The sequence below is a fragment of the Sinocyclocheilus rhinocerous genome, unplaced genomic scaffold (genome assembly GCF_001515625.1).
Source record: "Sinocyclocheilus rhinocerous isolate Xijiao unplaced genomic scaffold, SAMN03320098_v1.1 scaffold148, whole genome shotgun sequence".
Classification (NCBI taxonomy): Eukaryota; Metazoa; Chordata; class Actinopteri; order Cypriniformes; family Cyprinidae; genus Sinocyclocheilus; species Sinocyclocheilus rhinocerous.
In genome coordinates, this window is record NW_015653472.1 from 1539851 (window position 1) to 1564270 (window position 24420).

Sequence of the window (24420 nt, forward strand, 5' to 3'; positions counted from 1 at the left end):
CTCCACACGGTATATATATATATATATATATATATATATATATATATAAAATAAATAAATACACAATTACCATTCATTTCTATGTGCATAAACCTTGGAAAATGTCATATCGTGTTGTCTGTAGCTGAATTATCGTGCATAAGTGCGCTGACATTTTCTGGCTCCACCAAGGCCAACATATTACTATTCCAATTCTGTATTTGTTTATTGCTCCTGTATTGTTTAGATATCAGGGTTTCCATTGGAAAATTAGCTCCTGTCTCAGCCCACCCATAGAGTTGGCATTCTCAAGTAACTCCCAGCTACCGCTGTGCCAACCACTCTCACTATAACTGCTTCAGTGATTTTGCTGACAAGGGTTATTGTCTTATGGAGTTTTTACACATCACTGAAGTATGTTGTGACAGTCTGGTTGTGTCTTATCTCCAAACTGTGATTATGTCGACATTAATATGAAGAATTTTCAAAAAGGGACAGTCAAAATGTGTGTGTGTGTGTGTCTTTGTATATAATATGTACCGTAAATTTTTTTTGAAGTTTTAAATCAAAGAAAGATTAAGTATGTTTTACAAGAACATACTATTTCAGTCTTATCTAATTTTGTGTTTAACTCAATGTTACTTGCAATGTTCTTTGTAATTATTTATGAAATTTCTGAGTGAAAATCGTTTAAAATGAAACCCTGCACCATTTAGGGTCAGTAAGACTTTTTTCCATTAAATTGATCAAATGTGACATAAAAGACAGTAAAAGAAGCCTATTGACCTTGAGTCCAACTCTCGATGCTGTACCTTCACTGCATCTTAGGTGTGTCCTTCACTACTTTCTCCTCCTCGTCTCCTCATCTTTATGGCCCAGCACAGGCAGTCTGCCATGATGTAATTCCTGGGAAGGTTAGGTGGGGAGATATTTAAAGACCCTTGGCAGAGCTCTTTCCCAGCCCATTGATTCTGTCATTCACAGGCCAGGCTGACTCCGCTGTGTCTGGGACATCCGATAGGGGCGGTGCGGCCCCCTGAAAAAACTGGGGCATCAGGCCGCATAAGCCCTTCACAAAGCCTCACAGAAAGGGTCCTGAAAGAGGACACCTCGAGAAGGATTAGTCACTCTCCCTCCCCTTGGTTACATTCTTTTCATCTTGTCCCGTACAATCAGAGAGTAATGACATAATCACTCTAAAACCCAATGTTTTGCCAGATTTGTCACTGCCAGAAAGCGTCACTCGGGCTGGGGACCTTGGGTGACATTCATAGGGATGGAGAACATCTTTACAGGTATAGGTGGGTTTTGTTGGATCCATATGCTACTTGATGTCCAGCCACCAATATATGTCATAGGCCTATTCGATTCTTAAAATCCCAATATCAGTCTTTTACTTTGTGCTTATTGTCCTGTAGATGTCACTGCGTTCTGCGTTTTTCATTTACATTTACTCATTTAGCAGGGTGTGATGAGGGCTTCATTCAAAATCAACACGGCCAGTGTAGTCTGATTCATGAACAAATGACTCTTATGATACACTTCCTTTTAGTAAATCAAAAAACAAGCAATGCAACCAGTGTAATTAGATTCACAGACAAATGGATCTTATGAGCAGGTTCATTTATTGATGCAAAAAATACAGCGCAACCAGTGTAATGACAATAATGAGCCAGTTCTGTTTAGCGAATCAAACATAGCGCACCCAGTGTAATTCGCCTCACGAATGAACAACTCTAATGAGTTGGTTCATTTTAGTGACTTAAAACATACAGTGCAGTGCAACCAGTGTAGTTCGATTCATGAAACAAATGACTCTTATGAGCCGGTTGTTTTTAATGAATCAGAACATACTGCGTGACCAGTATAGTTTAATTCACATAACAAAGAACTCTCTTGAGATGATTCTTTTAATGATTATTCGAAAAGATGAGTTACCTGTTTAAATCAAACGTTGCCCTGTCTATTATAGCCCTATATATTAATTAACAGAGATGTGTTTTTTTATATGGCAGAAATATAGACTAATGAATCAGAATCAAGTTATATAGAATCAACAGTAGATTCGTATCGCGAGCTTGTGAATCTGAATCAAATCCAATCGAGAATCGATACACAGCCCTACACAAGAGTGACCAGTGAATAGTGATTTGTCTCTGTTTTGGCTTGAGTAGTTGAAGAAGCCATGAAAACATTGTGTTCTCAAAAACAGAGATTTTATAAATGTGAAGTTTTTTTTATATTAAAAATGACTTATTTGCAAATGTGATTTATTGCAAAGAATAGAAATATTTTAATCCAGCCCTACTATTTACTTGAACAGCGGCCATTGGGACATTAACATTAGGACACAGAGTACAGGGAACAGTATGTACAGACATTAAATGGGGTACAAATAACTCAAATCAAAAAACCGAAATACACAACTTTTCCTATAGCACTTCATATGAACGTCTCACACAATTTTTTCATTAGCTAAAATTTAAATATTATGCATTACATAGCTATGTACGTGAGATATAATCTTAAAATTACCCTATTTTATCTCTTTTGTGTTCAAAATTACTCCTGAACGTTCACAATCACAAAACCCACAGGAATTATTTGCCATCCTGGTGAGTGCAGCATTACGGTACGTCGCTGTAGGTGTTTATCTGAAGTATTTCTCAGCTGTCCATTTGACCTACCACAGATAATAAGGGAAATAAGCACCAGCACAAACTAGCTCAACATTATAATTTGCACACAAAGCAGGTGTGATGCTGCAATCAGACTCTCTTCAACTCTTTGATTTTTTCATGGCGAGAGGAGGGCAGGATAATTCCTCAGTAGATCTCATAATAAGACTTGTGGCTCTCTCACCCCTCACATGTCTTCACTAGCCAGGAATGCACACTTGATATACATATAAATATCTAAACAATGTTTACCCTGCTATGATGGCATGGGACAGCGAGAGTTAATAAAACAACACAAAGCCTCATTACCTCGCCTACATGTTAGTTTTGTAAAGTTACGAGTGTATTCTGACATACATGTTGTTGTGCTTGGTACGAGTGAAGACAGAGAGTAAATTGGATTCAGACGTCTTTGATGTCACTGTTTAATGACCTGTGGGCCTATAATGGGCGCATTTCCAGCTTTCCCCCCTGAGTAATAACAAAGCGGTTAACTGTCTGTTTCACCGCTCACGTAAGAATGTGATGAAAGGAGCTTTATGGTAACTGCCAAACAAATATTCGACATACATGCGAAAGAAAAACTCTATCTGTTGACCATTTGGAGTGTGTTAGTTATCAGACCTTGTCCACAGGGAAGGAATTACTGAATAATGAGGCCTCGGTAATGAAATATACAGTGGTGCCGGGTCTGTTACCTGTTAAATGATGGCCTTTGAAGCTTTCTGCTGCTTGATATCCAGCCAAATAATCATTTCTCTTTTCATATCTCTATGTTCTGAGTTCCAAAGCAGTAATGACTTGGTACCAAAAGAAACCATAATTGCAGGTAAGAATCTGAGGTGTGGTGTGAATGCGTCCATATAATCAAACCCATAAATCTGTGTACCGACCCATAAAGCTGTGTTTGGGAACATACCATCATCGCAATTTGTTCTCTCGCACACATACCGTATCCATGAGACTAAGGAAAGTGAATATTCATGTACAGCCATATTTGGTGCCCTTCATGGCTGTCTTTCATATGTCAGGGTATACAGTGGGTACGGAAAGTATTCAGACCCCCTTAAATTTTTCACTCTTTGTTATATTTGGTGGGCGAATTGGGAAGTAATGGGCGTGTGACATGGAGGATGCACGCACATCTGTCTATCTGTCGATATGGTAAAGGGGGATCCTTCCCCAAAGGCATGGGATGGGTAAAATCGTCAAGCCATGCATGGATAAATGCACAGTCATGATACACCCTTCGAGAAACAACAATAACTTTAGGAAAGCCCTCAGTCGCTGTTTCTCACTGTAAAGCACCTGTATCGTGTTTTTTTGCCAACTATTTCTGATGTGTTTGTATTGCACGCTTTATTTATTTTCCAATGTAAACTGATGTTATTTTTATGGGAACGGCTATTGCATCTTTGTAGTGTTGACAACAGTCCTGAGGAACACGTTTTATACATGTTATTGTAAGTATTTTTAATTTTCAAATAGTATTTCAAACATAGACATTTGAATTTGGGGCTGAATGCTTTTACAAAATGTTACATTTAGACAGGAATAGACCTAATGGTTTGGTATTTTTAGTCAGTGTGTTACTGTAATGTCTGGTAAATTTTGGACCTGAGGTACAAAGATCAACAAACAGAAGCAATTTCTTCATAAAATGTCACTAAACCTAATGGTTGTGTTAGAACAGACCCAGTTTGTGAAGTCTGGACTATATACTTGTCACTGAGTTAATGTCAAGTAAAAACATTTTGTGTCATTTCGTACCTTCAGACTGTGTAATGAAATGGATATGCAGCCTAGATGAGGTTATAAGGTTTTTCACAATCAAACACTGCTGCATAATTGTTGATTGTGGCCTCCAGGCAGATTTTTATGGCCGTGTTTATGTTTGCTGTGGCGTGCTGCCACAAAAATATAGTCTCTGACAGTTTTCTCTGAAAATAAACTGATTTTTTTTTCTCTCTCTCTGAATACACAGTGAGCACTAAGAATTGTGGAGAAATGTTGCATTGTTAATCAAGCTAATTATCTGAACACAGTTCAAATCTAAAAATAATTATGTTTAATATGTATATGTTGGAATTGTTATATTCTATTTTTACCTAAATATTCTTACCTAAATCATGTTTTAATAATCATTTAAACTAATTACTGCAATGCTTTTTCATCAATCCTCAGAAACAACTCTAACAATACACTAATAGGTGCACTGCAGATTTAATTGAATTGCCCAGGCACTTTGTTTTGGTAAACCCCAAAAAATGAAATTGCATTTGGCAAACCACCATTTACAATTAAACAGAAGTTTGACACGCTACATAAGTAAATGACTTTGTAATTACGGATTCCTGCTTGCACTTGCAGAAGAGTTAGCAGATACTTTTGAGACATTTAGAAGTTAGGGGCTGTTCATGGTGTGGACAAAAACAGACAGAAACATTCTTCAAAATGTCTTCTTTTGATTTCCACGGTTGAAAGGAAGATATGGAACAATGTGAATAACACAATTTTCATTTTTGGGTGAACCTCTTAAAGGGGTCCTATGATGCAATTTCAATTGTTCCTTTCTCTTTGGAGTGTTACAAGCTCTTGGTGCATAAAGAAGGTCTGTAAAGTTGCAAAGACTAAAGTCTCAAATCCAAAGAGATATTCTTTATAAAAGTTAAGAGTCAGCCACACCTACCTAAAATGGCTCGTTCTAACACGCCCCCACATGTCTACGTCACTATGTGGGAAGATTTGCATAACACCGCCCAAATGTTCACGCAAAGAAAGAAGGCGTAACGTTTATTCTACGCATAGAGGAGAAACAATAAAGTACAGTATGTGGAAAATAATGTGTTTTTTGAACCTTAAACCGCATAAACACATTTCATTACACCAAATACACAAAATACTGTTCTTTTTAGCAGCATCATATGACCCCTTTAACTAATTTAAAAAAAATAAAAAATATATATATATTAGATGCAGTTTCCATAATGTGTTCATTTATTTATGTGAAATTAGCTTTGTGTTTGCTTAGTGGGGCAATTATAAAGTCTCTTTTCTCAACTTTCTTTCAAACTCTCGTCGAAACTCTTTACTTGACTTTTTTTGCTCAGTCTAATGGAGCATTTGGCAGCTTTGCTCCACACAGCTCTGCTGTTTTAACAGCCCCAAAACAAACTCATCAGAGAAAAATCCACCCTATATGCTGAGATAATAACAGCTTGTCATGATCTGAAATACTTCAGCGTACAGGGCTTTTCATACAAACCATGGTACCGCTGTCAACCGAATCGACTGTGTACACAGTACCCTGAAATATTGGAAAGTTTATCGCACTGAGCAGACCGCTGCACATTCCATATCAGCCTAAAGTCTCTGTGAAAATGTTCCTTTGTATCCAAAAAAACATTTCAGAGAACTTTAACTGTATGTCCATACTTATAGAATCCTTGCTTTCTGACAGTCAGAGAATGGTCTATACTTTTTGAGTAAAGAACATGAGGGAACATGATGAAATGAGATTGCATGGATATAGATGTGTCTCCACAAACTTCTACGACATTTCCAAGCAGCAACTTCAGGCAAGTTAATCCTTGTCTTGACAGAATTACGGATCCTCCCCGTACACCGACTGATTCAACTCTGATCATTCGAAGTGTTAATGGAAGTTCCTCGTATATTTTGAAGTGAATGTGTTGACTTGTCCACCTTGCCAATCTTGTGGAAACTGATTGTAACTCTCTTGGCGAGGCAAAAAGACAGTACATTCCCCTTAAGCGTTAAGTTAGCTTCTGTGCTAGCATCTGTGGCTTATACTTCTATTTGGCACAGGAAATTAAACAACTCGATGGACCTGCCAAAGTCGATATTGATCCTTAATAGAACCATGTTGAATCAACAGTATTTGGGGGACTTCATGACCTGAGCATTTGTTCTTTTTGGTAATATTAGAAACCTGCAGATCTTTTTGTGGCACGACTAGCCTGCTCTGCGCTGCTTTGACATACTGATGATACAGTATGTATTTATAAAGCATTCCATAAAAGACAATGGAAAAGAAACAAATGATGTCTTCTCCCAGTGTTTGTGGAAGATCTGAGGGATTGCCTTCTGCTGTAACAGTATCTGTACAAATCTGTCTGTCTTTTGGCTGTCTCCAGGCTCCTAATTCACAACAATAACACTCAGACATCCAACATGCGAGAGGCTTGTGTGCTAGTTAAGTTGTTTATTTTGTCTCCTGTCACAAGAATATATAGAGAGAGAAAAAATTACACCCAAGCAAAAATATGAGCTTGTCTCATTCCAGTATGTATAAGAAAAACAAGGTGTTACTTTTTTACAGCTTAACGTGAGGCAGGTCTTTCTGTGAAGAGATGCAGCGTGTTAGTTTAACAGATAAGTGATCCAGGTCTCTGTGCCAAACCTAAACAAATTCCATTTCAGACAGCTCACCTCTACAACTTTTCTCTATCTCTGTTTCTATCTCAACCGCAGTCACTTCAGGAGATTCAATTCATATTTGTGGTTACTGGGATTTATAAAGCCATGCGTTTCATCTAAGTGAAAACATCGTCAGCTCCTCAGCATTGTTGGTGGTTAGTTGGTCAAGTAACAATTATATTTATATAAATATTTATATTTCATATTTATATAATTATTTCAGATTTAGTTAAGTATTCTGGTGGAGTGTAAATTAAATTTGTGAATACTGTGTCAAAATGCTATTCAATTAAAAGTCAAAGTATGTAGAGCGGGTCTTCACCTTTTAAATAAAAAAGAAACTTTTTCTTAGCTTTTGAAATTTATAGATGAAATTTAATGCACGAACAACAAGGTGATAGATCTTAATAACTGGGCAAATATGGAATCATATTGACAGTATAATTTAAATGGTAAGGATCATTGTATGATTTTTACCTTATAAATGAATCTGAGTAACAATTAAATTATTTAGCTTCTTTTTTTTCTTCAAAATATTACTTCATTGGTACTTTGCAGGGGTGTGACGTACACGAGTAAGGCTGATGATACATGGGGCAACTTTTTTTGATCAATGTTGCTTGCACACTTTCTCACTGAGGATGGGTAACAAATTTCTATCTGGATACTTTAGATCAGTCGTGGGCCCTGTGTCTCACCTGGTTTCCCGTTTATGGCAACATTGCCCAAAGTTGCTTGGCAACATTGCTCAAAAAGTTGGCCAGTGTATCCTCTGCCTGACCCTTGCAAACAGTGTATTCTTTCTCTCTCATCCTGAATCATTTTTATATTAAATTCTGAATGCTACTATTGAGAAAGTAGCTCAAATTATACAATCTTCCAAAAAAGGGGAGGTGTCATTGGTTTGGCTGATGATTGCTGAAGTCATTCCAGTGTGGGATTTAGAGGATTCAAACCAAACTGTTGCCAAATAGATTGAGTTATATCATAGATTGCATATTTGATAATCTTTCTCTGAGTTAGAAATCTACCTCTTAGAAATGAACTTCAGGCTCTGAGAGCTTATTGAAAAGAAGAAGCCAGCAATGTTTCCACTGAAAGCCACTATATGTGTTTAAAACAGTTGCAAAAAGGAACCCACAGTATAATGCAATGTCTCGGGCCACTCATTTTTAGGTGAACAGTAACGTTGTGCTCATGGAAACTTGTTGAGAGAGATCAATTTTGAAAGGCTGTTTGTTTTTCACAGACCCTACTGGGCAAACTTGCCGTAGCACCTGAGAGAACTACTGAGAAGGAATAATTAAGCAAAGAGTAAAGTCCTCAAGAGAAAATTTGACTGACTGTGTTAAGCATGAGGTAGTGCTGCATGCCACACAAAAGACCCATTCCTTTACTGCAGTGGTGCAACCTGCCTTAATGTCTGGCACCATTTATTAGGATCTTTAGACATCATTTTCCTGAGAGGGTTTGTAAGCAGAAATTATGACTCATTGGATTTCGCTATGTAGCTATGATGCACTGCACTCAGTGCCAACTGGAGAATGATCTCTGAATTAAATATCTGATAAATCACACAGTTATAATGACTCAATCATTATATATAAAAATATAAAAATAGGAGCAGCATACCTTATTTATGCACCCGCTCTGACATATATACACTAACCAAACTTAATATCATGTGTCACATGTGCATCATATCCAGAATTCTTCAAGTTATACAGAAATATGCAAACCATGCATATAAATGATAATTTCTGTGTTTTTATTCAGCAGGTCAGTGAGAACCAGAGAGTGGACCCTCTTGGATCATGGATGGATTTTGTGAAGAGACCTGTGGGCAACTTTCCCGGAAAATGCCGAAAGCGAAAACGACCACTGGTGCGGAAAATCTTTACAATCACATATTATCAAATGTCAAACACATAATCGACAGTGAGACAGAGCTGAAAGTGTGGGAAGGAGAGGAATTTCATTCACCCAGAATGTACAGAACAATTCTTGTAAAACAAAAAAATTTGGAATTTAATGAACAAGTTAAAGGAATAGTTCATCCAAAAATGAAAATTTGATGAGAATTTACTCACCCTCAGGCCATTCAAGATGTAGATTGTAGAGTTTGTTTCTTCATCAGAACAAATTTGGAGAAATTTAGCATTACATCACTTGCTCACCAATTTATCCTCTCCAGTGAATGAGTGCAGTCAGAATGAGAGTCCAAACAGCTGATAAAAACATCACATTATAATCCAGAAGTAATCCTATGGAGATAGAATTGTTGCTTAATTCCAAATAAATAGATTACGATCCATAAATAAATGTAAAGAGATTAACAAACATAGAACTTTGGATAGTTTCCACATACTTATCCAAGTCCGCGAGAGGCAAAAGGTTACGTTTTAGTCGCATAACATTGGTTAATGGAAACGCCGTCATTTCGCAATACTTTCTTATCGACATTTATAAAATATCGCCAAAGTTTTGCGCAAATCTGTAATGGAAACGCGCCTACTGCAGCTATCTACAAATGCACAGGACGCGATTCAAAAATAAATGCCAGGCAAAGTTGTGGTTGTGACATAAATATATATTTGTGAACATGTTTTTTTATTTGCAAATCTCGTTTTATTTATTTGGGAATTTAATTCATGTTTGTGAAACTTTAAGATTTATTTGTGGATCTCATTCTATTTATTTGTGGATCATAATCTATTTATTTGGAATTAAGCAACAATTCTATCTCCATATAATCCGCACGACTACAATCTATCAGAGAATGTCTTGTGGAGTGAAAAGCTGCGTATTTGTAAGAAACAAATCCAGGATTTTTAATTTAACTTTCTAACCGTCACTTTTGGCCAAAATACCAGTCCATAATCCACAATAACGCTTCCTCCAATGAAAAGCCCTGTTGTCCTCTCACATCAAATACAACCGACATATTTGTTTAAAACTCTTTTCACTTGGAAATAGTACTTGATCTGTGCATATTTCTCTCCTGTTTCAGATGAGACCACTTTTTTCACTGAAGAAAGCAATATTATGGATAGAGGACTGTACAAGACATTTTGTGATGGTTAATTAATTAAATATGTAGCTAGAGACACATGTGAAACTTTAGGTGCCAATACAAACTAACAAGCACAGTTGCAGACGTACTGCACTTCAACAAAGTTGATTGACTGAGAATGAACTTTTAATTTATCTCTATCAGAGAATTTGTAATATATTGCATAACACATGCCTTAATACATTTCAAGTTGTAACACATCATTACAAATAGTGAGATGCTCTTTTGAGCATTCAAAGAAATTTGAATCTTGACTAAATTGATTTGAAATCATATAACAGTTATATATTTTTTTGCCTATCAGCCCGGTCCCCCGGGACCTCCTGGACCTCCAGGGCCTCAGGGACCTCCAGGATCCCCTGGGGCAGAGGTCACTCAAGAGGTCCTGCTGCGAGAGTTCAAAGAAATGATCAAAGGTGAGGACCCACAACACATAAAAATCTCAGTGATGGATATTTTCTATTCATCATCAAGGGACTATTATGAAGATGAGCTGGACATTTTGAGAGATACATTGATGAGGTGTCTTTAACTGCATGCAGTGTTGTGTCTACTTGTGATCTGCTTTAACAGAGGCCACCGAGAGGCGAGCAGCAGTGGACAGGCCCAACGAACCCAGTCAGCTGCCCACGGCTCTGATCACCCTAGAGAGTATGACCTCCTACAGGAGAATTGAGGAAGCCTTCCACTGCAAACTCAAAGGCCCTGTCGTTGTGGACAAAAAGACTCTGGCTGAACTGCAGAACTTTCAAACAGTAAGTGCAGACAGTAAATATATCTGTCTTTTATCAAAATGGAATATCCATCCATCCATCTTAATGGAAATATATCTGCCTTTTTAAGAAGTGGCATAAATACTAATAAACCTAATTGATCTTAACTTTATATTAAACAACAACAACAACAAAACATATCTTTGGTAATATATTTAATTCATTTATTTTTGCATAATACTTCTGACAAATGTATCTTTAATTACACATTGTCATATGAACAACGAATCAGTTTCTACACTGATTTAAATGTCATAGTTAATAGTTTCATTCACTAAAAGAAGTAGGGGTTGAATGACTTCTGATTTTTTAAAGTCGACTTTTATGTGATGAAAGTCGAGTCGAAGTCGACTAGTCGCTGATGACGTCATTAATGAACAAATAAGTCTGGAGCTGTGACAAACATGAATGCATTAGTGAGAGCGATTGCGTGTGTGAATTAATTCTACCTGGCAGCGTCTCTCTACTAGTAGTGAAGCTGTGGGATTTAGTTATTAAGAAATATATGCTTGAACTTTTTCAGAATACTAAACACCATTTCGAAACGGTTCCAGCCTGTGTGTGTTCAAAGTGAAGTGTGTAATTTCTCCATCACCAAACTGAATTACAAAATAAATAAGCTGTCTGCCACTGGTCAGTCAGACAGATACTGTAACTCCGCCCCAATCAGCTTTAAAGACACAACTAAATTAAGGCCACCTGTGATTGTAACCTCCCGACTGACTCTTGATATGAACATTAGTGACAAGACACTGGATTGGCCAAATATTTACTCAGCCAATCAAGAAGGGCCTAAGCCACCCTCCTCATAAAAAATATATCCTTTTCAAATGTGCTAGATTGCTTTCGTGGTGGTGTACAAAAGGTACTCTGTCTGAGGTTTTGGACGAGTGAGTGGTGTGTATAAAAATAGACACCATTTGCAACAGTGCGCTGTTTCAACTAAGAGCTTTACCCTGTGGCATTCTGATCAGCCAAGAACACACACCGAAAATCCATGTTAGCGTGTTTTTGGAGCGTCCTTTACTCAGGGAAAAAACTGTGATTGATTAATGTAGACACGATTTAATCTAAGCTCCAATGAGCAATTTAATTCTGCTGATCACTGAGGATGTATGATTCTTACTTTCCGTATTAAAGAAACTGTGATCATATAGACTTTCAAATCTGTCACATGGATGAAATAACGGTTGTAAATGTCAATGCAAAGTTTTGTTCATCCAGTGTAGAAATACATGTCAAATAAAATTACACTCTTCTCACATATCTGTTGGGATCTGACATGTATATGAAAGGCATTCATTGTATGTGTTCAAAGCTGACAGCACAAAAATGGCAGAAGCGAACAGTGTTTAGCACACTAATCGGAGGACTCATTATAAAAGCGTCTGAGTCTGGAAATCTTGGTGGGTTCTGGAGGCGTAATGCAGAATAATGTGGTCTGGCATGGCTGCAGTGTGCAGTTATGATCAAAAACAGAATCGGAGGATTCTTGGCAGATGTCTACATATTTCTAACCATTTAATGGTTATGTGCTCCCAAACTGGTATATTTTCGAATGCTGTATGCAGAATGCTTCGATTTGCATGTGAGTTTATTAGTGTGGAGAGCAAGAATTCTGCTGAAAAATATATTCTTGAGATGCTTGGAATGCAAGTCGTAGTAGGATTTTCAGAGTGAGTAGTGTTGATGTTTGATCAATGGTTAAGTGTGTTCATTGTAGGCCCTCTATAATTCTCACCTGTTTCATACCTTCAGCCTTCTGCCAAAGGTGCCTTCCTCAGAGGGACGGGGATGGATCAGTCTACTGGCCGATTTACAGCTCCTGTAACTGGAATTTATCAGTTCTCTGCCAATGTTCATATTGGTAAGGAAAGGTAGAAAGGTTCACCTCACCAATAACAAACTTTCTCTCTTTTGTAATCTTTTGTTTTCTTACACTTTTTCAGTTTAAGACATGAGGTTTAGGGGTATGATAATGATTAGCGGAATTAAACCCATGTTCAAACAATAGGGTTGGATTCAGGGAATGCATGAACTGCAAAAATGGACACAATTTACAGTGATTTTAAAGTGCAAATGTATATGGATGGTACACAATTTACAGTTAAAATAGTAATTTATTAATAATAATATTAATATATATGTAATTACAGAGTGTGGAGGATATGGAGAATTTTTTTAAATTCATTAAAAATGCTTTGGATAAAATTGTCTACCAAATAAGAATGGAATATTCAGTTTCTGTGCTATAAACACAAATGCATGGAGTACAAATTAATATTTCAGTGTCATCTCTATCAGAAGATGCCATCATGTAATGGATGTGTTTCAGACTTGCCACTTTCTCAACAGATGGATTGCATTCCCCTGTAACTTACATTCAAACCGTGCTGCATTTATTTGCTGAGATTGAGGGTGTCTTGCACAATCTTGCATGTTTAAAAAGCTAAAAAAATTTGTGCTGTGCTTCAAAGCGCACAACTGTACCTTTTTTTTTTTTTTTTGGTTGATGCTCTAAAGAGGGGGTCCAGTGATCCTTCATCCGTCCTTTCAGAGGCATTGCTTATGTGGAGTTACACTGAAATAAGCCCCAGGGACTCTCTTCTAAGCTGTGGCGCCGCCATGGAACTCTGGGAAAAGGAATTGGCTCTCTGCAGTAGACTGTGGCAGAAAATCAACATCCCGAAACAAATTCACAAATCCGCTGCAGACTTATAGAAGAGACCAATATTTAGATGCGGCTGGAGGTCAAACATGACTGGCTGTGGCATTGTGTGCTCCACATACAAAGCTCTGTCAAACAACATTTCAACAGCCTTTACTCTTCATACAACAGTTTGTAGTGCATGTCTGAAAAGTATTCTCAGGAAATATAATTTTTTGTACTTTGTGTACTTTCTTGCAGACCACACTGAGGTGAAGAAAAGTAAGAACCAGCTGAGAGCCAGAGACAATGTCAGAGTTTTGATCTGCACTGAATCACTCTGCCACAGATATTCGTAAGTTTGCTTTGTCTCACATTAAAGGGATAGTTCGCCCAAAATTAAAAATTCTGTCATAATTTATTGACCCTCATGTCATTCCAAAACAGTGACTTTCTTCTGTGAAACATGAAAGAATATAAAAAAAACAACAATTAATATGCCATTACAAATGCCATTCATAGCTTAAAGGGATAGTTCACGAAAAATAAAATTCTGTCATCATTTACTCACCGTTATGTTCTTCAAAACCTTTATTATTCTTGAACACAGAATATATTTTGAAGAATGTTGGTAACAGTTTCTGGTCCCCACTGACTTCCATAGTATTTTTTTCCCCATACTATGGACGTCAATGCTACCAGCAACTATTTTCATTTTTGGGTGAACTATCTCTTTAAAAAAGACAAAACGAGTTTTGTGAGTGAATGCAACCTTTCTTGGGGGAATGCAACACTTTTGCAAGAGAACACTTAAGTTTTGTGAGTGAACGCAACGTTTCTTGGGGGAATGCAACACTTTTGCGAGAGAACACTTAAGTTTTGTGAGTGAACGCAATGTTTCTTGGGGGAATGCAACACTTTTGCGAGAGAATGCATACGTTTTGCAAGTGAACGCAACGTTTCTTGGGGGAATGCAACACTTTTGCGAGTGAACACAATGTTTCTCAGGGAATGCAAACATTTTGCAATCAAACGCAAAAGCTTTAAAATATAATTTTCTTCCACCTTGTCCCGGTAGGGGCTCTGTACAAGTCCTATGAAGTCATACAATAGATTTGTGTGATAAACAGACTAAAATTGAAGTTATTTACTGAAAAACGTTTGAGAGAAGTAGCGATGTTTGATTCATGAATGAATCATTCAGACGGTATATAATTAATGTGCTAGAATTTTGTTTCCAACTGGCCACACAGAGTTTCTTGTGATTTTCATTGATTTCAGGTCTTTCTGTCACACTTAGTGTCAGTTCTGTTAGCAAAACCATCCAGGAGAAAATCTAACACCAGCAATTTTGCTAGAAAAGTTATTATGATTACATTATGTATAATTTACCCTCAAGTAGTCTATTTATTAACATTCGATTTTGGACCCGTTGTCCACAGACCACATCCACATCAATATAAATTCATGACTCAGACTCTAAGAAATACATCGCTTATGATGAAAATGAGTATTTTTCTTGAGCTACTTCTTACATTCAGAGCATGTGGTTTTTATTTCAGTGGCTTAAGCGTGTGAGTGCATGTCATAAAAATCACAAAAAACTCTTTCACAAATCAAACAAAAATGAATTTACTTAAAAGAAAAGAGAGAGAGAAAAAAAACTACTAGGGGTACGCGAGGTGGGGAAGGGGGAATGGGGGTGGCAGATCTGGATAAACTCTCTTCCAGTGTTTGCTGGTTGTTAGCGCTCTTTTGCTCTTAGTGAGTAAAGCATGTGCTGTAAAGCACGTTGTCTGTTCTAGCTTGTGTGGAACCAGCAAGGCATTTCCTGTGTTAAAATGGAGCAGGCCTTTAAAAAATGTCCTCTCACCTTCAGTCTGGTCCTTGTCACCTAAGTAACCTTTACCGCCACCTTTGACTCGTGGGGTCCCTGTTGGTCTAAGAAAGGGTAATTCCTAAAATCTATTGCTGGAAAGCACTCATAGAGACCTTTAAAGGGAAATTATTCATTTTTAGACATTTTTATCAATATATAACAAAACAAAGTGATATTTCTTTGAATAACCTTAACATTGTGCCATGATTTCACTAAGTAAAAATTTATTATAAAGGAATTCTTTTAAAATTATACTAGTTTATCTTTTGCTCAGATAATATAAAATTTAAAAAATAAAAACATTTATAATTGTAATATTTTCTGTGCCGTTTTTCAGATCCTTGGAAATGATTGTTGGCCTTGAGAGTAACAGCAAAATATTTACAGTATCTGTCCATGGACTACTGGAACTTCAGGTAAGAGTTGTGAATATCTTGCTGAATATCCTCAAATACATAAAATGAAGTAAAATGTGCTGCTGATTGACATTGACTTTGAATAATGTGATGTTTTCTTTCTTACAGGCTGGGCAGTACACTTCCATATTCGTGGACAATGCAGCTGGAGCATCGATCACAATACAGAATGGTTCAGATTTCATGGGCATGTTGTTGGGGGTATAGCCTTGTTTTACAGCCAGACTATATCTGGAAGGCCACGTAAGACTGCATAGCTCCTCTTTGGACTATCACCCAGCACCATATATCCTCATGAGACAATATATGACTGCTACAAAGCTCTTGGCTTGTTCATGGACAAGACATGGACATATTAAAACCCACAAAGCAGAGACAGTTGGATGCAAAACTGAAAGACTTTACCGAGGACAGTCGATTCACATCTGCCTCTCTCATGTGCCGTCTACATTGAGGTTTTTACCTCTTCAGAAAGATCAGTTCTCACTGTTTCCACTTACCATGTCCTATTTTGTGATTTATAGATGTATACAAAGAGATTTTTGTACTTTGACATTGTGTTGTTATGTCCTTCCTCTTAATTAATAGTGTTTATATACAGAATGTTTATATACACAGTTTGTTTTCTACGATAAGAGGTTTTCTACAATACAAGAGCTAATCTAAGGTTTAATCTTTTGGATTTATCTTGAAGGAACATTTCACCCCAAAATGAAAATTTGTTGAAAATTGCCTCACCATTAGGCCTTTGTTTGGTTTGTTTTTATTCAGAATAAATTTGGAGAAATTTAGCATTACCTCACTTGCTCACCAGTGGATCCTCTGCAGTGAATGGGTGCCGTCAGAATGAGAGTCCAAACAGCTGATAAAAACACCACAATAATCCAAGCCATCCACACGACTCCAGTCCATAAAGTAACATCTTGTGAAGTGAAAAGCTGCATGTTTTTAAAGAAACAAATCCATAATTGAGATGTTTTTAACGTCAAAATACTGTTTCCGCCTAAAATACACCATCTCGTCTGAGTCAGGACAGAAATATGCACAGATCAAGCACTGTTTACGAACGAAAACAGTTCTAAACAAATATGTGGGTGGATTTTGATGTGAGAGGACAACAGGGGATGGACTTTCTCACTGAATGAAGCATTATTATGAATTATGGTATTTTGGCTGAAAGCAACGATTTGAAGTTAAAACACCTTTGTGATGGATTTGTTTCTTACAAACACGCAGCTTTTCCCTTTACACGAAGTTAAATGGACTGGAGTCGAGTGGATTACTTGTGGATTATTGTGATGTTTAAATCAGCTCTTTGACGGCACCCATTCACTGCAGAGGAACCACTGTTGAGCAAGTGATGTAATGCTGAATTTCTTAAAAATCTGATTAAATGAAGAAACAAACTCATCTTGGATGGCCTGAGGGTGAGAAAAATTTCAGCAATTTTTCATTTTTGTGTGAACTATTCCTTTAAGGATTTTATGATCTTTTGGAAGTGTTACCCAAAATGTGCACCTCCTCTTGTGCATACATGCCTGTATTTTTAAATATAACAAGCTAGACAAAGTTTTATTTACTATGCAGCTCAGAAAAGCATGTTGTAGTGACTTGATTATTGATAAAAGAACAGATTTTCCATTATACTCGGCCAAAAGAAGGAAACAGCCAAATACAAGAAAAGAAACAAGATAAATGACTCAGTCGATTTTTTACGTCCAGCAGCTAACAGTCCCAAACAATAGCATTTATCAAGGAGTGTGTGTGAATGTGTGTTTGGAAAGCATACTGCCATGATCGATTAGACATGTTAGAGTCCTGCTGAGTTCTCATTTTGTTTACTGCAATGCCAAATACGTCATCTGAATGCTCTGTTTTTCACATCTCCATGGAAGTTTATTCCTGCTTTCTTTCAGATGTGTTGCTTTTCGTCCTTTGCATGTTGTAGTGACTTGATTATTGATAAAAGAACAGATTTTCCATTATACTCGGCCAAAAGAAGGAAACAGCCAAATACAAGAAAAGAAACAAGATGAATGACTCGGTCTATTTTTACGTCCAACAGCTAACAGTCCCAAACAATAGCGTTTATCAAGGAGTGTGTGTGAATGTGTGTTTGGAAAGCTACTGCCATGATCGATTAGACATGTTAGAGTCCTGCTGAGTTCTCATTTTGTTTACTGCAATGCCAAATACGTCATCTGAATGCTCTGTTTTTCACATCTCCATGTAAGTTTATTCTTGCTTTCTTTCAGATGTGTTGCTCTTCGTCCTTTTCTCCCAAACGTCTTTGTTGTTAACTTCAGTAAATACAGAAATTAAGATGCACATACATATTAGCATTTGTACAATTTTCCATTCCATACAAATTATTTATGTTTAAATGTATCTGCCAATTAAAACAGATTTATTTTTTTAATTGGCTTCTAGCCTTCCAGTAGATCTCAATACAAGTGAAAATAATGTAGGCGGACCTGTTTAAATATACAGTATTTGCTTGTATTGTGGTGTAATGGAAATGAAACCATATTCAATAAATGTAAAATATATCTATTCACCTGGGCATGCTTGCGGTTGACTAGAAATGACTTTTATGTGCTTTGAAATCTTGCTAACGTTCGTAATTCTCTGCTCGATAAAGCAAGCAGGACGTGCTCCCGGTGCCGCACGATGAGGCTCATGGAAAATATTCTTTGGTGCAGTAGTGTGGAAAATGCTTCTTTGCATCATTTGCATTGTAAATAATCCAGGATACCACAAATACCTTGGCAAACAAGAGCACGTCTGACAGACTGATGGTGGTACAGTATGCCACCTGGGCACACCAGAGACCCATCTATGAAATCCAATCATTTAAGTGTCATTTAACCTTGTCATCAACTGTCATTTAGAACGTCACATGGAAAATCATAACACTTACAGTTGCACAGATAAATTTTTTTTCTACAAGACCTGTGGTTTCGCAGAAGCCGCTGTGCCTTCAAGCCTCATCTTTAGTCAATAGGCCTTTTTGTTTTTCTTGTCTACTTACACTCTCAGAAAAGAAGGTTCAAAAACTGTCACTAGGGCAGCTTTTGTCAATAGGTACACCTTTATACCTAAAGAGTCCACATTGGTGCCTTAAAGGTATAGTAGTATCTCAAATGTACATATTAATACCTAAAAGGTACAAAAATGTACTTTTTAAAAAGAGTTTTCAGAGTTTTTGAGAAACGAAACTGTTCAAAACAAAACAATGACCTGGAGGTTTTACACCAAAGCTTCAAATTATTTTCTTTATTTAACTTTTTGAAGGATGCTCTTAATGGTCTGGTGAAGCTTTTTCATTATAAGCCAATACCAAAGCTTTGTAATACAAAGCAATGTGGTTACACTATCAATTTGATGTAAAACCATCTGCTGCAGTGCTATTTTATTTATAAACTATCATAGTTTTTATTAATATTTTGAATGGGCTATTATTTTTTATTTTCAGTTCCAATTTTAATTATTGTTACATGCTTTTGTCATTTGTATTAGTTTTTTTTAAATATATTTCTAAATCGTTTTAATGTTTTTTTCTGCTTTAATTTTATTTTTTATTTCAGGTAGTAATTTTAGTATTTAAACATTTCATTTATTAAGGCAACATTTGAAAACATTTGGCAAAACCTTACAATAAGGTTTCATTAATTATATTAGTTAATATTAGTTAACTACATTAGTGATGTAGATGATTAGTACATGATGCTTGGCCAACAGAAAAGAAAATCCAGGAAATAAGTGATGATGATTCAGTCTATTTTTGTGTCCAGGTCTGTAACAGTTTTGCAACAGCTTGACTAAATTAAGCCATTATTATGTAAAAAAATGTACACATAAAAGACTCCCAACGCTTGTGACAATTTTGCACCAGTTTTCTTTGCACTTAGGGATAATAATTGAAACCTGAATGCTAGTTACTCAGTGTCTGCAGGTAATCTCTTTCAGCTGTTATCATTATCAGCATGGATCCACACAGTAGCCATGGCACATCTCAACCTTCCCACATTCACTTCAATACAGTTACTAAACAGATACAGACTGTATTTTGCAAGCTTACGTTCATTAATCAGTATTTGGAGGATAAAACGATGAATGATTCTATAATTCCTTCTCTATAAATTTCAAGGACTTCCCCTGCCATTATAACAAATACTATAGATAAACTTCATATCACAATGGGCTCAAAAACAAAACAATGAGCTAAAATAAGATAAGTAGATTTTTGGAAAAGTCTGTAATAAGTAATATTGATGCTTGGGTGATCCAAAATATGTGTAAATATTATAGTACACATCTATAAAGGTCCATGTAAGACCTTCATATTTCATACTGTTTTTTATTTTATTAGTTTTTTTATTCTTGAACAAGGCTGTTTAATATGTGTGAGTTATGTTCTAGACAAGATTTCTAGACATGACTTTTTCAGTCAAATGTTTGAAAACATAGACAGCTAAACTCCTTCACAATTTAGTTGTAGATTTATACTGCGGTTATTGGAACATGTGGTTTTAAAAACGAACTCTGCTTTGCCTGGCATACAAACTCTTGGCTGAAAGGCTGCATGGCCATTTTCTTAAAATAACATTAATTGGAGCACAGAAACATGTGGTTAAGGACACTAATGTTGCCATTCCCTTTTAAAGAGAACTAATCAACTCTTTTAACTCTTTTATAAGCTGTTAGAATCGACTGAGAAGAAACAATGGAAATGCAAGTGCATTACAAAACTGAAGAATTTCTTCAACTTAAGTGTCTCAGAGTGAGGGAGTGATTTTTTTAAATAATTGATCATAACAGATATCAGCTTCTTTCCTTTTGCTAAGTGAGGATCACAAAGTTCCTTGAAAAACTTTTTATTTATATTTTGCTATTTTGAAATGCCTTTAAGTATATATTTTATTGTTTTAACCAGACTGTCAATTGATGAAAATCCAAAATGGCATTAAATTTTTTTGTATTACATATTTAATATTATACATTTAAGACTGTAATCAACTAAATAAATTAAACAAAAACCAGTTAAATAATTATGTGAAAATGATGTATTTACATTTTTCTGCCCTACAGTTATTTCTACCACACTGAACGACTGTGATTTTTTATTTTTTTTTCAAAAGCCAATGAAGAGTGTGAGATAAAATTTGAGAAAGTGAACAATGAAGGTAAATGTCACTTAAATAATATTTTAAATAATAATTCATAATTTCCATTTAAGCTGTCAAATATGCAAAACTGTTGATTGCAAAAAGTGTTAGGGCTATGAAATTAATCTAAGCAAGACAAAGGAGGCAGTAATTTAATTCTAAAAATATAATATAATTTCCACAACTGTCAAACACAATACTTCAGTTGAGATCTGATAGAAATGTTCAGTGGGGGGGGATTATTCGGTGAGGCATGTATACTGATAGACACTGTTAGAAGACAAATATGACTTAATAAAAAAAAAATACATATATATTTTGGGAATTTTATATCCATGAAATAGCTGCACTATTGGCCAACATCATTCATCAACTGTTCTGTTAAATCTTTGTCTTTGCGTTCAATTGTATTGTATTAATGTGTAATTTGGCAGCGGACCTTAGCTTCTTTTTAAAAACTACAAAATGTTGGTCTTATTCACAGAAGACTTAATATTTAAATGCATTCAACACACATTGCGTTCTTGCATATTGCTGTTAATAATTCTCAAATAGTAGGGGAACTATCACTGCATAAGCTTTGTCTTTTTTGTTGTTAAGTTGTTGTTTTAAATATGTTTAATGACAGCTATGTGAGCGTGCTTCAACTCATTCACCGTCCCAATGTGGAGCACTCAGAGCCTGCCAAGACAGTTGCGAAACCACCTTGCACCACAAACTCTCTGACAGGAATTTCCCATTGCCCCATTATCAGCATCAGACAAGCTGAGTGATCCCAATTACCTCTTGCCCAAATGCTAAGAGCAACTTTTTTTTTTAGGAGGAGAGTGAACGTTTATGAATGGTTCCATTGTGAATGTAAAGTTTCCTTGTTCGCTGAGCAGTGAGCACTGTATAAACAATCACAGCATATGCCTGTAGCCTATAGGTTTTAATTAATAGATTCCTCATCTTCAACAAGAAGACAGGTAGGAAGATAACAGCACAGACGCGCAGGGATTGACTCCAGAGATGCACCGTTGGATGCTTAACAGGCTTCCTCTCAAATCTATGCCTTCATTGCTGCATTGTAAAAAGCAAAAATGTGACCCTGGACCACAAAACCAGTCATAAGGGTCAATTTTTCGAAATTGAGATTTATACATCATTTGAAAGCTGAATAAATAAGCTTTCCATTAATGTATGGTTTGTTGGCCGAGATGCAACTATTTGAAAATCTGGAATCAGAAAAAAACAAAATACTGAGAAAATCGCCTTTAAAGGGGTCATATGTTGCTGCTAAAAAGGACATTATTTTGTGTATTTGGTGTAATGAAATGTGTTTATGCGGTTTAAGTTTCAAAAAACACATTATTTTCCACATACTGTACATTATTGTTTCTCCTCTATGCACCGCCTTTCTGAAACGCGTCGATTTTTACAAAGCTCATCGGTCTGAAAAGCGAGGTGTGCTCTGATTGGCCAGCTATCCAGTGCGTTGTGATTGGCCGAATACCTCAAGCGTGTGACGGAAATATTACGCCCCTTACCATACTGTGATGCCCTGTCTGGCCGGAGCGATGAGACAAAAACATTAAAACCCATTATAAACGAGGCATTTGAGCGGAGGCCGGGGGCTAGAGTGAGCGGAGGCCGGCGGCTTGAGTGAGCGGTTGCCGGGGGCTAGAGTGAGCGTAGGCCGGGGGCTTGAGTGAGCGGCGGCCAGCGGATTCGACGAAGGAGCGGCCAACCACATGTGACGACCCCGGGCTGGACTCCGCTGGATACAGCTACCTTTCTCAACAAATCTGTATTTAATATGTATATAGGCTATTTAAATTTTCTTTTTCATAAAACTGTTATGAAACAGCAAAAATTAGAAAAAATAAGAAATATGACAAACCACTGTTTAGGCCAAACTAAAATGTAAATCAAGGAAATGATAACATTATAACGGACCTGATACCTTATAGTTAAGATATATTGTATCCCATGTGACAACTAGCCCCAGCATTTCCTACACTACACTATTATGACCAAACCCTGAAGAGAGACACAGAAAGTGTTTCTCTAAGAGACCTGGACATTATACAAGACCATCGCAGTGGACTTTGGATTGAGCCATAGTTCTCTACTATTGCTCCAAATTTCCTATTTGTCAGCATTTCCAAACAAGGCCACCTGTAGAGAGCAGCGCAGACAGAGAGGCTCTCTCCCTGGGCGACGCTGAGTCCCTGTATATTATGTTTTGTGCATGCTTCAGATTTTTTCATGGCAACCCAAGTTACTCTAAACAGCTCTGCGCAGCCCCAGCCCCACTGATACCAGTCGCCACCAAACACAACGGTCGCTATGGCAGTGGCTCGATCCTGTCTCGTTTCGGTCTATTGGGTGAAAGATTGGATGAGGTCAAAGAAAAATGCCTAATACTGTCTAAGACTTTTTTTTTTATGGGATATTTTAAGGAGCACATTGTACAATTTGTCTAAAAAGCGCTCTTTTTGTTTATTATCGATATTAGCATTATTATTTATCCACCTGTCTCTAAGTCCCCACCTGGCAACATAGTTTTTTTTTCTTTTCTTTTATCCCACTCTCTTTTTAACCCTACTTGTATTTGTGGTGTTCTGGATTATAAATGAGCCTGACAAGTCTCTCCAAGCTTACGTTACAATGTGCAGCACTGTAAAGCTTTGGAATGAGCAAAGTACACAGACAGTGAGCAACGATTGATTTTCCTATAAATTGTGAGCGGGAGCTATTGCTCAGACAAGGAGGCTCCGGAAAGACACTGAAATCCTTGCCAGGAATGAGAACGATGCTCCTGTCTCTGTCTATTCCTCTGTCTCATTCTTCTCATTCTAACACCAGTAACATATTTTTAATTTACATGAATTATGAATTTCCCAAGATGCCATCAATAGCATCTCAAACACACACTACTGAGACTAAAATCCAATCATTATATCATTAAATCTTTTTTATTTAAATAAAAATCTCTCACACAAACATTAACATCACACTAATAACATATGTGAATTACCTGTTTAAACAAATACATTTAAAGGTAAATTCAAGGGAAACTCACCATGTGCACATATGAACAGCCAGTTCTTCCTCTGAACTCTGACCTTGGAAGTACCTTTCCATAACTTTTATAATGATAATAATAATAATAATAATAAATGATAATAGTAATAATAAAAATGTGATGATTTTTTAAATTTTGATAGTTTACCCAATGCTGCTCTGCTATTACCAGAGATATTCACTTTATTGATTAATCTTTTATTTATTTGATTAATCCTGTTAAAAATATAAAAATAGAGAAATTAGGGATGTTAAAATCATTTTTTTGATTAAGTATTATTCAACATTATTATGTTGT

The 24420-nt window shown here is 36.5% G+C and overlaps 1 protein-coding gene across 1 annotated transcript in view; it reads left to right on the top strand.

Moving 5' to 3' along the window:
• Window positions 1–16636, top strand: part of c1qtnf12 (C1q and TNF related 12) — a 21272-nt gene extending 4636 nt beyond the window's left edge. Inside the window, exons 2-8 of the mRNA XM_016522483.1 lie at window positions 8874–8981; window positions 10475–10586; window positions 10744–10925; window positions 12702–12810; window positions 13852–13945; window positions 15807–15885; window positions 15994–16636. Coding sequence (XP_016377969.1) covers window positions 8874–8981; window positions 10475–10586; window positions 10744–10925; window positions 12702–12810; window positions 13852–13945; window positions 15807–15885; window positions 15994–16092 — 783 coding nt within the window. The 3' untranslated portion in view covers window positions 16093–16636. The remainder of the gene's footprint in view (window positions 1–8873; window positions 8982–10474; window positions 10587–10743; window positions 10926–12701; window positions 12811–13851; window positions 13946–15806; window positions 15886–15993) is intronic.
• The last annotated feature ends 7784 nt before the right edge of the window (window positions 16637–24420 follow it).